General features: G+C 46.9%; 1 protein-coding gene across 2 annotated transcripts in view; it reads left to right on the plus strand.

Annotated features, from left to right (window-relative positions):
- PDS5B (PDS5 cohesin associated factor B) overlaps positions 1-16,948 on the plus strand; it is a 772,752-nt gene that overhangs the window by 218,893 nt on the left and 536,911 nt on the right. For both annotated transcript variants that reach the window (XM_078657163.1, XM_078657161.1), the window contains exon 11: positions 318-463. In XM_078657163.1, the coding sequence (XP_078513289.1) occupies positions 318-463 (146 nt within the window). The remainder of the gene's footprint in view (positions 1-317; positions 464-16,948) is intronic.

Genomic DNA, 16,948 nt, shown 5'->3' on the forward strand with positions numbered 1-16,948 from the left:
CTTGTATCTGGAAAGATAACTTGTGTAGTATGGGAGTGTTTAAATATTCAAGCTGAAAGTATAAAATTATTAGGGACTGTTAAGGAGCTCATTTGCTGCTTACTGAGTTTAGTTACTTTAAGTGCTCACTCTATTAAATACAATAGCCATCTGTTATGTCATAACCTTGTACTGCAGGTAGCTAAATCATGAAAATATCTGAATTTATTTTCAGCGAAAGAGATGGAGCCATGATTATTCACTGGCTGCCTTAGCTTTTCTATTTGAACTTAAATTGTATAATTTTCTGGTTAATTAATTTTATTATTTTCTTACAGAGTATCTCAAAGTACGATCACATGACCCAGAGGAAGCTATTCGGCATGATGTTATTGTGTCTATAGTTACTGCTGCTAAAAAGGAACTCTTGCTTGTCAATGACCATCTCCTTAATTTTGTGAGAGAGAGAACGCTAGACAAACGGGTATGTGAAAAACAGAGGTAGTGCATGCATTTATTGCTAATTTTTCATGTAAGTCACCTATTAACTTGGCATAAAACTGATGAAAAGAAAAGCACTTTCTTTATTGTGTTTGGAGAATTAGTGTAAAACACGGATGTATTGACCTCATTTTTTTTTTAAAGCAATTGTTTTGTCTTTCCAGTCCGTGATACAATCATCACAATCTGTTTTAATATATTTGTATTTTCTGCAGAGTGTTTTCAGGGCAACAGGTTAGTTGAGTGATGCTAAGTCAGCCCGAAAGGATTCTTATCCTTGCAGTGGAGCTTTATGTGTGATGGATGTGTGAATGGCCCTAAATGGAGCCATGAAATTTTTCTTTTTATTACTAGCAAACACAAGGTGTGCATATTTAAGTCTTAACTATCTCCTAGAGGAGAAGGAACATGAACACAACATTTGGGGAACTGTCATAGCTATCTTTTGAAAATTCACCAAGCAGAAGAGTAGCTTTGTCAGTAGTAAATGTAATAAAGTACTTCACAAAGTAAGCCCAGATTTATTTTGAAAACCAAAACGATCACATTAAAAACATTAATTGGTTTGTAAGCAATCTTTTTAATACTTTGGCACCATGTACATCAGGCACTGTCTACACCAGATCTCTTGAACCTCACATCAATTACATTTCATAAAGATAATATCCCTGAAATATGACATCAGGACATCATTCTGAATTGGAAGGATTATAAACTCATTGCACCCTAATTTTAGTCATCTGGTATTCCTTCCTTAGACAGTCCCCTGCAACACAGGATCCAGGCTTGCATATCCAAGTTAAAACGCCATTTATAAGTCAGAAGACCCCAAGCTGATATCAAATAAAGCTAACTAGAGCAAATATAATAGATCCACAATTCTTTAAGTATCGATGCTAACAAGAAAAATGAGAGTAACCCCACTAAACCACGCGGATAGGGTCTCAATTGACACCCCATAACTGCAAACACTCATGCAATTGTAGTTCCTTTATGAAAAAAAGGCCTCTGCTTGATCCCTTGCAACCAGAGAATTGTTAAACTATTTCTCTTGTACCTTTATTTTCCAAGGTTACTGAGAAACACGTAAATAAACAGCTTTCCAACTTTTTTGAAAGCAATAATTTGCTCCATAAAATTCAGTCGGGATTTTATCCATCCTATTGTACCGAGTCCACTTTGTTGCTGGCCACTAAATCAGTGTGTTTTATTTTGACCTCCGCTGATTCCGTGGTGGTTATAATGCTAGATCTGAGTGCTGCTTTCGATACAGTATCTCATAACATCTTTTTAAAAAGATTGTGGAAAGTTTGAACCTGTCAACAACCATGGCATTGTGTTGAGGAGAGCCTCGGGAATCTTCTGAGTCTAACTCTTTCTAACATCTACATCTGCCCCCTAGCTGATGGTATTGAAAGTTGTAGCCTCACCATCATTTTGTTGGCTGATCATTGCAGAAAGGTGGAATCAGACTGCATGGTTACCGCCACTTTTTGCCTGGTGTTTTGCTGTTTTTTTACTTACTTTGGCTGGGATCCTGTTATCCAGGGTCCCAGCCTATCGGTTTCCCTCTCTAAACTGATTGCATGTACATTAGGTACACTCCTGATTGGTTGCTGGGTTACCCTTGTGAGTCCCTAGTATATGGTACCTTAGGTACCAAGGATGAAACTCTGAAACATATATCTTGGACCTTCAACATTCCATTTTGACTGGAAGACTGAAGAAATCTCCCTTTGGGTCAAGGAGTGACTCCCCTGTTCAAAACAGGCACCAAAGAAGCATCTTGCCGGTCCACATTTTCGAGGCTCCCGCCAGATCCCGAAGAATCTGCAACACAGGACACGGACTTCCAGACATCTCCGAGGCCGACACGAGTCCCCAGCAAAGCTGAGACCTGTCACCATGACAAGAGATCTGGGACCGGAACTCCTGGACATCCAGAACATTTGCTAGTGCATCGACTTCCCGAGCTTTCCCGAAGTTGTGCATTGGGCTACTTGTAGTCCAAGCCCTGAGCACCTTTTGCATCGAAGATTGTGGGCCTATACTCCACGAGTGTTCTGTGGGCCCGCTTTTGGCATTTCTGCTCGAGGCTCCTTCGCGATCCCTGATCCGTTGACTGGTGGGTCCCCACAAAGACAAATCCTTTGTTTCTTGGGCTTTCCTGGTTGCTCCAGACGTGCCCTGACTCCCCTCCAAAGGGTGAGTCCCTCAGACCTTGCTGGTCTGCACCAAAGCCAATCTTTCCATTCTACGTGGGTTGCTGTTGCCAAGCCTTGTTGGGTCCAATCCGGATACTGACGCTGCAGCACTCGACATCCGACGTGGGACAGCTCGAATCCAGCTCCTGGTTGTCGTCGACGCCTCCTGGTCCTCGTGACTGAAGAGTCAAGCTTCACCTACATCACCTGAAATCACCCGACATCGGCTGGCATCTCTTTGTCGCCTTCCTGGTCACTGGCTAGTGACCCAGACTCTGTGCCCTCTGCTTTCAGGTTCTTCAGATCTCCGATCCACCCTTGGATCCATCCGGACACTTTTCCTCTGGTCGCCTGCAGCACGCCATTGGAAACGACGACGAAACCCGACACGAAAAGACACCTATGCACCCGGCTTCCCTGGGTGAGGTAATACGAGTACTTCGGTGCTCCCGTGGGTCTTGACTCTCGAAGTGTCCAGTACTGAAGGGGTTTTACCGTAGTCCACTCCTAAGTGTCCTTATTCTTCAAAATTTGTAACTTTAACTTTCTCCATAGAAGTCAATGGTGGTTCACGGCTGTGTTTAGACACTGCACGCGTCCCTCGTGGGTCTCCTGCGTCCCTACCGTGGGTGGTTCCTGGTAGCCCCAGCGGTTCTACTGGCCCTAGGCCACGTCTCTATGCTCTGAGCGGTACTTATACCACTTTCTTAGTATATGGTTTGTGAGGCCCCTAGGGAAAAACGTATACTGTGCTAATTTACTGTGTGCTATTTAAGTTCTTGTATTGTACTTTAATTTCTAGCCTTATAAAGAGACTAGAGGGTTGTGTTTTGAATAAATACATATATATATATACCTGGTGTGGTTCTCCTTTCATTTGATCATTCATGAGATTATAGACTGGTAAAACAAGCTGCTTTACATTCCTTCAAGACTTAACCTGAAGACTGCTCTCCACAGCTACCACTAGGATAGCTTTCTATAAAGGTTGTCTTAAACCTACCATCAATAAGGGTCGTTTAGACTGGTGCAAGGTGCCCACTAGAATAGTGGACAGCGTATTCCAGGCCAACTTCTCACAATGATACACAGCTGATTATCACTATTTCTCATAAAAGAAATAATAATACTGCTTCCCAACTGGGTCTGTGCCTTTCCGAAGTAGCTATTTGGATGGAGAACAACTGTCTTATATTAAAAGTGAAAAGACCGAGGTGCTGATTCTGGGTAATCAGCCCTATATCTGGTCCACCACATGGTGGCCTATTAGCCTGACCAATTACCATCACCAAAACAAAAGGTTAAAAAATCTTGGCATCTGGCTCGACTATAAAGTGTCATTTGACAACCAATTATACCCTCTAGCCAGTAATTGTTTTAGAATATTGAAAACCCTCAAGAAGATTATGGGATTCACGACTCATTAGACGAAAACGCATTCAAACTCTGCAGCACGTATGCTGCTGCACTTTCCCAAGAATGCTCCTATTGGAACTGGCCTGAGAAAACTGTACTTGCTCCCTATCAAGCAGAGAATTTCCTTCAAACCTATGTTACTGCTAGAAGGGCACAATCCTATGTTCCCGCTAGAAATTTAAGATCTGATGTCAGGCTTGCTTTTGTTCCTAAATTTGAAAACGTCCGAATCAAAGGCAACTCCTTTAGTTATCTGGCTCCTAAGATTTGGAATTCCCTGCTGCAAAAATTTCTGCAAGCTCCATCTTAAGCCTGCTTTAGGGAACAGCTAAAACTTGTTTTTTCACTTCAAGTGATTCATTTCTCCTACTTGTATGGTCTCCTCTGGAGCAGAGCCTTTATGCTGAGACGCTTCAATGAAGTAGCCTTGTGCTTATAAACTCGACTTTATTATCATTATTATTGATACGGTGCTTGACAAATTAGGGGGAAATTTGATCACAATGTCATTAAATTATTAATAGCATTCTATTCCATGCTCTTCCAATATATAATATAAAGAATCCCCAGAGTTATAAAAGAAAAAAGAATATGGAGACGTATAGTCATAGGAAAATATTTTCTCCTACTAATCCAAGTTCTTTCAGTATGTCACCAAGGTCTAAAATGAGCCAATTTAGTTGACTTATTTCATATTCCTCATCACCCTTGCCTGTCCCTTAAATGTTTCTGCCCCTTATTATATTATATATTGCAAACTAATCCCCTCCATCATAATTCTCTATGTGAAACAATTTTAAATTCACAAACGTTTAGAAAATTGAGATGTTATCGCAAATATTTACCTGTTCTATGTAGAATAATGTTTTATGTGGAAAACAAAAGTGTTACAAGCAGAGCAGTATGTGTAACTACATGAACTGTAAAGAGTATATACTGAAGCTCAAACACATTTCCACGCTCCCTATTGGCTGCATCTGACTGGTTCTGAAAGTACAGGAGGTTTTTTACCTTCCTGAAACAATTGCCATCGAGTCATTCAAAGAATGAGTTCAAGCATTATTATGCGAAGAACATTTTTGTTTTTTATTGAGTTTCATAATGAACATATCTGCAATAGCAACAAGATAACCCAAGATGAACCATTACACTACTGCATTCATCATCCGAGTGATACAATCAAGGGTTGGGCTGAAGCCTGAGGCTGCACATGTATACATTTTACAGCATTGGATAACGAGACATAGCTGACTAGTTCTATTATATAGTATTATGTTCACGTAAATAGTCCGTTAAATACATCCGATAATCTTTCGGTCTAGATTGGGCAGGTAGTTCTTCCTCATATGTGCGTAGTGTGTCTCGGCAATGTGACATATCACAGATCCATTGTATAGCATCCGGTACATTTTTGCTGGTCCAACACATTGAAATTCTTCGCTTGGATAGTAGCAGGGCCACCATGCAAAACTTATGTTTCAGAGCCCGCACATTGGGTAATAGCCCCAGCAAACAAACTTTAATACTACAGTCAATGTCAATTCCAACCATCGCTGTCAATAATGATGTGACTCTCTCCCAGTATGTGTGTATTTTCTCACAATACCAAGCCAGGTGAATAAAATCAGCTTGATCAAGCCTGCATCGTGTACAACGTGCCTCCAAGCGAAGGCCATATCTATAGAGTTTCATGGGCGTGTAATATGCTTGGTGCAAATATATAAAGTGGATAATTCTAAGATTGCCATTAGGTGTCAGCATTTGAATCCGAGTACATGTCGTGTGCCAGTCCCCTTCTGTAAGTGGATCGTCCAAAACAGTATTCCATCGTTCCATGGCCTTGTGGCTGTTACTGCCTATTTCATCCTGTGCAACGGCATACAGTCGGGAAACCAAGTGTGTGGTGTTAGAAGACGTCAATATGAGTTGTAGAGAGTTTAATTGTGCTGGCTCGTTGGGATAACATGGATATAGCTTTTTAATTGCCCCTTGTAGCCTATGATAGTTGAAACGAAACAGTAATGTCTGGTTTTGGATGTAGGACAAGTCTTGTGTTGTTTTAAATATCCCGTTTGCATATAAATCCCCTAAGGTATCTATTCCCACCTGTCTCAACAGCCCCATGCCCACCTCTGCATTGGTGACCGATATGTCAGGGTGATGGTGCAGAGGGAGAGCTGGAGCATACAGGGGTAGTTTATTAGCCATTTGGCCTAGCCGCTGCCATGCCATATTGGTAGCGTCAATGATGTTGATATCTTTGTCCTGCAGAGGTGGTCGGTGATGTGTAATAATCGCATTTAAAGGGATGGGTAGTGCGTCCCCCTCCTCCACCGCTTTGTGTGTCAAGTAAGGGATCTCATGATACCAGTATGCGGCATATTGTGCTTGGGCACATAAATAATAAAATAGAAAATCAGGTAGACCAGAGTCCGCCTCTTGAATATGGCAGCGTAAGAGTATGCAGGTTTATGCGCGCTTGTTTACCCGCCCATATTAACTTTAAGACTACCATTGATATCCGTTTGAAGACCTCCCTAGTGGGAAGAATCGGAATATTGTTGAATAGATAAAGTAGTTTTGGTAATATTACCATTTTGACAATTGCTATGCGATCAGCGAGGGATAGCGGCAGCTGTATCCATCTGTGTACTTTATCCTCTAAGGAGGTTATTACCATACGCCCAGATATTTTATAGGGTCAGCTTGCCAGTCTAGTGGGAAATCAGTATCGTGCTGAGTAGTTATATCAGTGAGTGGTATAATAGAAGATTTTTCCCAATTAATGTGTAATCCAGAATGACTCTGAATTTAATATATTCACGAAGTAGAGGGGCAAGGTGCCGTTCAGGGTCACGGACATATAATAACATATCGTTCGCATAGAGCGATATGTGTAGTGGTCTACTTGGGAATTGTAGTGCTGATGGATGATGGAGCTGTCTGACCTTACAAGCGAGCGGTTCAAGGGCAAGAGCGAATAGTAAGGGGGACAACGGACATCCCTGCTGCATCCCGCGCTCAATAGGTATTGTTTCAGATACATACCCATTAATACGGACTGTAGCGACTGGTTTGGTATACAAGAGTTTCACCCATTGGACAAACAATGGAGGAAGGGCCCATCCTGTTAAGGACCGTTAGCAAGTACGACCACTCAAATGAGTCAAAGGCCTTGGCGGCATCTAACATGACCGCCACTGCCTTAGTATTGTGAGTTAGATAATGGGACAAGGCAAATTAAGTTCTAGTATTGTGTGGTGGCTCTTGATGGTATAAAGCCTGACTGATCCGGGAGGACTAAGTTGGTCATAAGGGGTTGCAAACGTACGGCCAGTATTTTAGCTAAAATTTTAGAGTCTATATTAATCCACGACAGGGGTCTATAGGAGTCGCATGTCTCAGGGTCCTTGCCAGGTTTAAGAGTGCGATCACCACTGCCTCCCGTAGCGTTGGTGGAAATATGTTTCTCTCAAACGCATCTCCAAACATTGCAACCAGTCTGGGTGCCAGTAAATTGACGTGCGCTTTGTAAAATTCACATGTGAACCCATCAGGTACTGGGGCTTTACCGTTCGGTAAGGATTTAATTATTTCTGTGATCTCTTCGACGGTGATTGGAAGGGATAAGTAAGCTCTCTGTGTGTCTGAGAGCCACGCTATGGCTACTTCCTCCAGATATTCGAGTATTTCAGCGAGTGTCGCTATGGGTTGTGATCGATAGATCCTACTGTAAGTTTGTACGAAAAACTTGCAAAATTCCCTGCGGGTCTGTGCATAAAGACCCATCATCGTCCCGTATCTGCAACACAGTTTGTGTTTTGCGCCCTTCACAAATTTTTGACGCAAGCACCTTGCCCGGCCTGCCCCCTTCCCCAAACTTCCGGGCTGTGGGACGCTTATGAATGTATTTGACCTCATCTTTGGCATATGTTTGATATTCCGTTAGGGTCTGCCGGATTTCTTCTAGCACAGTTGTGTCTTGAGTTCGTTCAGATTTGGTTTCTAGCAATTTCAGTCGTGTTTCACAACGTGTTAACTGTGTTCGTATATCTCGTAATATTCCAAATGTGGTGCTCATGCAGACCTCGCGCAAAGTTGCTTTAAAGGCTTCCCAAAGCAGGCACGGGTCGTCTGTGGAATGTTCATTTAATAAAAAATATTCTGTGGTGGCCTTTGCTATAGTGCCTGCAAAAACGGTATCTGTGAGTGCAGTGGCATTGTATCTCCAGCTGTATGGAGGTGGCAAGTAATGTGGTATTGTAAGAGTTAGTATAATGGGGTTGTGATCTGGAAGTGTTTTAGGTAAATGCTTAATTCCCGTTGTCCACAGTAAAGCTGTCTCTGAACCTATCCAGAAATCAATACGGGACCAGCTGCCATGCACAGCCGAAGTGTGTGTTGCCTCTCTAACTCCTGGATTGTGTGTCCTCCATATGTCGTGTAAATGTAGCTCGGACGTAATATCTAATACCTTTGCTCGTGCCTTCCTGTGAGGCTCCGTAGTTGTTCCCGATCTATCCATTTGGTCGTGTAGTCCTAGATTCAAGTCCCCGCCCCAAATTAAAGTACTATCGTAGTCCCCATGCAAATGCTGCCACACTTCATGATGAAATTCCGGTGCGTCAGTGTTTGGACCATAGGTATTAATAATCTTCATTCGTTTCCCTCGTACTGTCCCTGTGACTATTATAAAGCGCCCTTGTCTATCCGTGATAGTGTTTTCCACCTTGAAGTTTGTGCCTTTTTTTACTAGTATCGAAACCCCTCTAGAGTAAGAAGAATATGTGGAGTTATGAATTGACTAATCCCACCTTGGGCCAATATTAGCAGGGATGTGCGGGGCCATATGAGTTTCCTGCAATATCACAATGTCAATGCGCCATCTGTCTATACATGCGAACATTTGTCTTATTTTCTTGGGGTTTGTGAAGCCTCTTATGCTCCATGTAAGCATATTTAACGATAGTTTACAAGGTATGTTACTAGCCATTATCAACTATTGTGTGTAGGTATGAGCCCAACAATCAAGTGTGTGCAACGTCTTGCTAAAGCATAGTGCTCGGAGTGCATACATAGATAAATTACAGCATAGGGATAAGTAACATCTCAGATCTCAGCAATGCATCTCAAGTGTCGTGATTCAATAAACAAAACAGTTCCCAACCCCTCCACCCCCCACCCACATCAGCAGCCCAAACCTGCTGAAGCCATACCCCAACTTTAAATTCCCTAGAACACATAAACTGTGTGGGGTGCACCCATGTGGAGGTCCGCCTAGGGTACACATCACCATCCAATCTAATGGATGTGGACGGATCGTATCGTGATCGTAGGCACCGACAAAATTAAATCTATGCGAATCAAACTAAAGCAGTATGGGCATATGTGCATTTTACCAGATCTTTATATGCAGTACATTGTCGCAAACGCAGGGGTGATAGAATACTTCCGCCTCTGGTCAATACACTGTTTCACTGTTTACAGCTTCACAGTATAGTGGGCAAAATCCCACCCTCTCCCATGGATAGGGTGGCATCCCGTATCCGTGTAGGTGCAACCTGGTAAAGAAACACATTACGAGCCAAAGTTCAGTGTCTCTATGGCTCTGCGGCATGAGTCACCTAATCAGGCATAGTCATTGGGCAGTTCGTAAGTTTGCCATACTCTCGATTCACATTTAGTTACTATCAATGCAATGATATATACCTCAAAACAATATATCACAGAACATCAGAGATATTCACCCTAATCTGGGGAGCTTTGTAGCTTAAATCGTCTGTTCCGTCCCCACATAGTTGAGAGGGATTTGGTATTTTCCACAGTCCGAAGCCAAGAGCTCCGTGCATAGCAAATCCTCATGTTGCGATTATACTGTATCAATCCACATGCCTACAATATCCATATAGCGTTGTGTTGTATGTTCTGCTCGTAGTATTATGCAAATCAGCAGTCTCTCCATGCATATTCTGTAGACAAATGACCAACTTACCACTGGACCATCGGCCGACATCGAACAAAGGCAATGTATCTGTAAGTGGTATGTTCATGTTGTGTAGTACAGCAGTTCTGTTTGCAGACAGTGGTGGCAGAAGTGCCTGTGCATTTGCGGGTTTTCATTCTGAGTCATGGGATTGATCGGCTTGCCTTTGCTCTTTCCGGCGGGTGTGAGTCTTCTTTATGAAATCCTGAGCTGCCTTGGGCGTGGATAGTATCGTGGGTTTCCCGTCCCATGTCACTTTCAATCTCGCTGGATACAGCATTGCGTATTCCACCTGCATACGTTGCAGTTTTTCTTTTGAGCTTGCAAACTCTTTACGGGCCTGTTGTATCGCCATTGTGAAGTCAGGAAAAAATTCTAGCCGGTTACCCTGGTAGGATATGTCCTTCTTGTCCCTTGCCATCTGCAATATACCATCCCGGTTCGGTAGTTTAGAATGCGAGCCACTATAGGTCGGGGTGGAGCGTCTGGTGGCGGGCGAGGTGCCAGAGATCGGTGGACGTGTTTAACAATGAAGATCGATGATAGATGGTCGGCACCAAAGAACGCACGGCAAAGGTCCTCCACATACGTCTCCATGCGGCCTGTGTTGGTTGATTCTGGGACTCCCGCAATTAGGACGTTGTTTCACCGCGATCTGGCCTCCAAATCTTCGGCTTTATTTCTGAGCACCTCCATAACTTTATCCATCCCGCTACATTTAGTAGTGCTGGTATGCGCCTCGTCCTCCACTGCCGATATTCGTGTCTCCGCGTCATCCAGTCTTTCACCCTGCTTTTCCATCTTCGCCGCCATATTATCCATACGACAGGTGAGATTATCGAGCTTGCCATTGATATCCTGAAGGCTGGTTTGAATTGCCTTCAGGATGCTCTCCATACCAGTTTCTACAGCACCCTTCGCGTCGGGTTCTGCCTGACTCCTGGGGCCCCGGGCTGATCGTTGTGATTCAAAAGTCCGCTTCGGCTGCGGTTTGTCCGATTTCCCCATCGTACAGATGCGGGTTGTCTTGATTATAGTGCTGTAATTGGGTGTCGTTAGGTCGTTGGTGGTGTCCTCCAATCAGCTGTGAAAGTCAACCTTGCGATCCCACCTGTTCTCTGATGGGTGAGCCAGTAACGACGTTACGAAATGGAGTTAGTACAAGATCGTCAAAGCCACATGTTCATAGATGCAGTTGCCTCGTTCTGTATGTGATCGAGCAAGGCGGCCCAATGTGCTGGTATTTTTACCCCCGTCGCGACAGTACGCGGTAACTGCAACGTGCTGTATAACTAGTAGTGGAGCAGTAGAGAGTACACCGCACAGGACCGCCGCTTCGGGGATGTGGACTGCGCAGGAGTGTCTTCACGCAGACGATATCGCAGGAAAAACCGCGAAAGTGCCCACTGCTCCAAATCAGGCGGGACGGTACAGCTGCGATATCCTGTGGTAGGCCTCAGAGGGTATTAGTTCTCTTCCACAGCATGTACAAAATGGCCGCTCACACCCCTCATTACAACGTCGCCAGCTAGATCAGCAATATTAAATATATCCTTGCATAGCTTCGCCAGGCAGCGCAAATAGCGGAATGGGCCAGTGTTTATTTTATTTTATTTGGACATTTTTAAAGCGCCTGGTGACGCCAGAAGGCGTGTCCCCGCGCTATGGTAAGTGATCAGTTGCCATCCCCCCCCTTCCCGAGGATCTACCTGCTAAAAAGGTAAGTTTTTTATTTTTTTCTGAACAGGGCCTCTGATGGCTCAAGACGGAGGTCTAGGGGCAGGACGTTCCAGCACTTGGGAGCAAGGTATCTGAAAGACCTCCCACCCATCCGTGCCTTCCTAACTCTGGGCACCACAAGTAGTCCCGTCTGAGAGGACCGTAAATTGCGGGTAGGCTCATAGTGGGACACCAGACTCTGAAGTGGCACAGGGGCTTTGCCGCTCAGAATGCGATGGCACGTAGAGAGGGCCTTAAACTCAACTCTCTTCTCCACCGGAAGCCAATGGAGAGCTTGGAGAGCGGGTTTAGAGGGAGACCTTCTCGGGAGTTTTAGCACGAGCCGGGCTGCGGCATTTTGGAGCACCTGAAGGCGCCCCATGACCTTGCCTGAAGCCCCCAGATAAAGCAGGTTACCATAGTCCAGGCGCGAGGTGACCAGGGCGTGCACCAGCGTCCTACGAGCCGAGATGGGAAGTAGATCTAAAACCTTCCTCAGAGTTCTCAAGACACCGAAACACACCCCCGTCACCCGGCCAACCTGCGGGCCAAAGGCAAGGTCATTATCAAGCCACATGCCAAGATTCTTGGCCTCCAGGCTGGGCGTGGGGGCCTCACCTAGGCAGGATGGCCACCACGCAGGCGACCACGCAGAAGGCCCGCCCCCCACCACGATCACCTCGGTCTTGCTGCCGTTCAATTTTAAACAGTGTGCGGACATCCAGGCTGCAAGATCTTGCATGCAATTCCTGAAGATGTCCGCCGCAAGGCCGGTGGAGCGAGCTAGGGAGACGACCAACTGCGTGTCGTCGGCGTAGGACACCAGGTGAATACCGTGGCCCTCCGCGATGGCTGCTAACGGGGAGACGTAGATATTGAATAAAGTCGGGCTCAGGGACGAACCCTGTGGTACGCCCTAGCCCAACTCGATCTCCCTCGAGTAGCATTCTCCCATCCTGACCTGGAAGCACCTATCAGACAGGAAGGACTTAATCCAACCAAGCGCAGCACCTGTGACCCCTCCTTCACTCAGACACTGTAGCAAGATGGTATGTGCTACAGTGTCGAATGCTGCACTCAAGTCGAGTAGGATCAGGGCCATAGTCTGGCCCTCATCCACACCCTGTCGGAGTGCCTCCACCGCCACCAAAAGTGCAGATTCCGTTGAGTGGCGGGGGCGGAAGCCAAATTGTGAGTCGTGGAGTAGCGAGGCCTCCTTCACGAACTGCATCAATTGCATATTAGCAATTTTCTCCGCTATTTTGGCCATGTAAGGTAGAAGGGAAATGGGGCGGAGATTGTCGAATTTCTCGAAGCTCACATTGGCCTTTTTTTGCAGGGGGAGGACAACCGCCCGTTTCCAGGCCTTGGGGACATTCTGGGACAGGAAAGAGGAGTCCAGAAGGTTACGAACATAAGGTTCGAGAACCTGCAAGCTGCCCTTAAGCCGACTGGGGGTCGTCGGGTCTCTTGGGGAGCCAGATTTAATTGACCCGCAGATGCGAATCAGCTCTTCTGTGGGCGGGGTAAGGAAGGAGGTAAGCTGCTGTACTCCCGTCTTTTCCACACCCTTCCCCCATGTAGGAACGTTAGTTGCCTGTCGAGGAAAGGAATTGTAGAGGTGAGTGACTTTGTTAGTAAAAAACTCTGCAACACGGTCACAGCCCTCCACCGTGCAGAGTTTCGAGGGGCATACAGCAGACTTGCTTATGGTGATGGATTTATAGATTGAGAAGAGTTCTTTGGTGGACTGCTCAGCTCCTTCAATCCTAGTGCAGAAGTACGCCGATTTGCCCTTCCGTAGTAGTTTGTGGTAACTACGCCTGCGGTTGGTGTATTCTGCTTTAGCGGAGGCGGAGTATGCTACTCTCCATAGCCTTTCAGCCCTTTTGCATGCTGCTTTTGCCACCCGCATATCAGCATTGAACCAGAGGGCAGATCTCTTTGCTCGGCCCCCCGATTTGGCCGCACCAAGTGGAGCAACCAGATCCAAGACCTCTGTAATGCGTTGGTCTAGGTTGGAGTTGATCTCTGCCACACCTATTCCGCCAGGATGACCTTTGGCCGTAAGAGCCAAATTGAATGCGGATTGGGAGAATGCTGCCCATCTCCGCCTAGGATGTTTATCAGCTGGAGGGTCAATCAGTGCAGGTTCTTGATTCCCTATGGTAAAGGGGACAAGATGGTGGTCAGTCCATGGAATGGGGACCGGTGTGCATGCTTCCACTTGACTCCAATTAGCAAAAATTGGGTCAAGAAGATGACCCAGGTTATGGGTAGGATGCTGCACCTTCTGCTCAAATTGTAAATTCGCCATTGTAAGACAGAGGTCCATAGCTGTCTTATCTGATAGAGTGTCCAGATGTAGGTTCAAATCACCTAAAACTAGATACCTATCAGTGTTCAGAGCAGCATCAGTAACAGCTTCCACAAGTTTCTCAACGAAAGCTGTGGGGGAGCCCGGTGGGCGGTAGATCAGGAAACCCTTTAAGGTGGACTTGCCATTCAGAGAGATGGAAAAGACACCCGCTTCACTACCTTCAATAGTGGTGCGTTCAAGCTGGCATTGGTATTCCTGTTTCGCCACAATGGCGATACCCCCACCTCTCCCTCTGAGTCTGTCTAATCTTTGAAGACAGTAACCCTCTGGGATGGCCTCGATAATTTCTGGCATGGAATCCGAGTCCAGCCACGTCTCTGTGAGAAAGAGTAGGTCCCATCGCTTTTCAGCAAGGAGATCATGGATGTCAAGACAATGCTTTGGTAGGGAGCGGACATTTAGCAGACCACACATCAAAGGATGGTGGGCACTGGTTTGGGTTTGCCCTGCGCAAAAGGTGTAGCCGCAGTAGTTGCAGTCCACGCTCTTGTCCGCCTCCATGCCATGTGAGCAAGGTGTCAGGTGGCCATGGCGGAAGAGAAGTAGTTCCTCTCGGCTCCAGTGAATATGTGCTGCAGGAGGACCAGGGGTTCTGGCCCTGGGCCGCAATCGGCCGCGGACGGGCGCAGACGGGCTTAACTCAGGCGCAACTCCGGCGCGCCTACGTCGCGCCCGCTGCGCTGCCTGCAACACATCCGCCTTATATCCCCCCCAGCGCCCAACAGCTAGAGCGCTGCAGGCAGCTTCCGGAAGTGCTGGCTCGGACCTTCCACGCCCTCTGCTCGAACGGTGCTAGTCACCGGCGTCAGAACGAGGCGGGAGGGAGGGGCGAGTCCAGCACCTCGTTGCTAGGTGAAGGCAAACAGTCAAGCGTTTCCGCTAGTGAAGCTCAGCCGAGCAGAATCAAGATGTCGGGATCAGCAAGAGCACAGCGAGGCTTGTGCGAGCTGTCCGAGCGCTATGCCAGGTCAGGACAATACAATTTTACAGCTAAAAGTTTAAAAGAACACACGCCAGGTTAAGCGCGCAGCGCACAGGTAGCAATCACCCACACACTGACCACGCTACAGTAAAGCGGTAGGAACACTGCCTGGTCTGGACTAATGTGGCTATTAAAAATACAGTTTTTAAAGTTCACACACCAAAGTTAAGCGCGCAGCGCACAGGTAGCAGTCACCCACGCACCGGCGAGCGCTATAGCAATAAAGCGGTAGGGACACTGCCACTGCCCACTTACCACGCGAGGGAGCAGGTTCCAGTGCCTTATATCCCCCCCAGCGCCCAACAGCTAGAGCGCTGCAGGCAGCTTCCGGAAGTGCTGGCTCGGACCCTCCACGCCCTCTGCTCGAACGGTGCTAGTCACCGGCGTCAGAACGAGGCGGGAGGGAGGGGCGAGTCCAGCACCTCGTTGCTAGGTGAAGGCAAACAGTCAAGCGTTTCCGCTAGTGAAGCTCAGCCGAGCAGAATCAAGATGTCGGGATCAGCAAGAGCACAGCGAGGCTTGTGCGAGCTGTCCGAGCGCTATGCCAGGTCAGGACAATACAATTTTACAGCTAAAAGTTTAAAAGAACACACGCCAGGTTAAGCGCGCAGCGCACAGGTAGCAATCACCCACACACTGACCACGCTACAGTAAAGCGGTAGGAACACTGCCTGGTCTGGACTAATGTGGCTATTAAAAATACAGTTTTTAAAGTTCACACACCAAAGTTAAGCGCGCAGCGCACAGGTAGCAGTCACCCACGCACCGGCGAGCGCTATAGCAATAAAGCGGTAGGGACACTGCCACTGCCCACTTACCACGCGAGGGAGCAGGTTCCAGTGCCTTATATCCCCCCCAGCGCCCAACAGCTAGAGCGCTGCAGGCAGCTTCCGGAAGTGCTGGCTCGGACCCTCCACGCCCTCTGCTCGAACGGTGCTAGTCACCGGCGTCAGAACGAGGCGGGAGGGAGGGGCGAGTCCAGCACCTCGTTGCTAGGTGAAGGCAAACAGTCAAGCGTTTCCGCTAGTGAAGCTCAGCCGAGCAGAATCAAGATGTCGGGATCAGCAAGAGCACAGCGAGGCTTGTGCGAGCTGTCCGAGCGCTATGCCAGGTCAGGACAATACAATTTTACAGCTAAAAGTTTAAAAGAACACACGCCAGGTTAAGCGCGCAGCGCACAGGTAGCAATCACCCACACACTGACCACGCTACAGTGTTCACAGTGGGAATCGGGTATATGAGCAAGCAGTGTGGCGGCAGACGCCTTCTTTAATTACTGGCACCGTAACATGGTATGCGAGCTGGATGCCATGGTTTGGTGATTTTCATGCTTGGACAAAGACGCCGTATTACTTGGCGAATTCTCACCCACGTGCGTAGATGAGCAAGCTGTTCATTGTGCAAGGCTCGTGCGACTAATATCCTAAGCAGAGCTGGTATCGTTTGCATTGCCGTGTGAGCTATGCGCTGATGTGATGGAAGCTGCCATTTTGGGTTTTCCGATCATCCAGGGTATAAGCAATCGCTGCAGCGGCAGAGTAATATCTCCGACTTCTAGCAGCATTCACAATGCCACCCATGTTCACATATTTAACTACGCACGAACAGTCCCGCCTTCATTCGTGAGCGCTGCCGAGGTTTTGTCTCAGTGGCAGAGCGTTTATTACTGCATCGCGGGGGACGCCATCTTAACGGACCCCTGCCGATTTCCCGGTCAGTCCAAAAGTCTAATTTTCACCGCGGTTGTGCAGCAGAACAAAGCACAGGTGAAGTCCGCAGTTGCC

The sequence above is a fragment of the Lissotriton helveticus genome, chromosome 8, assembly GCF_964261635.1.
Source record: "Lissotriton helveticus chromosome 8, aLisHel1.1, whole genome shotgun sequence".
NCBI classification, from domain to species: Eukaryota; Metazoa; Chordata; class Amphibia; order Caudata; family Salamandridae; genus Lissotriton; species Lissotriton helveticus.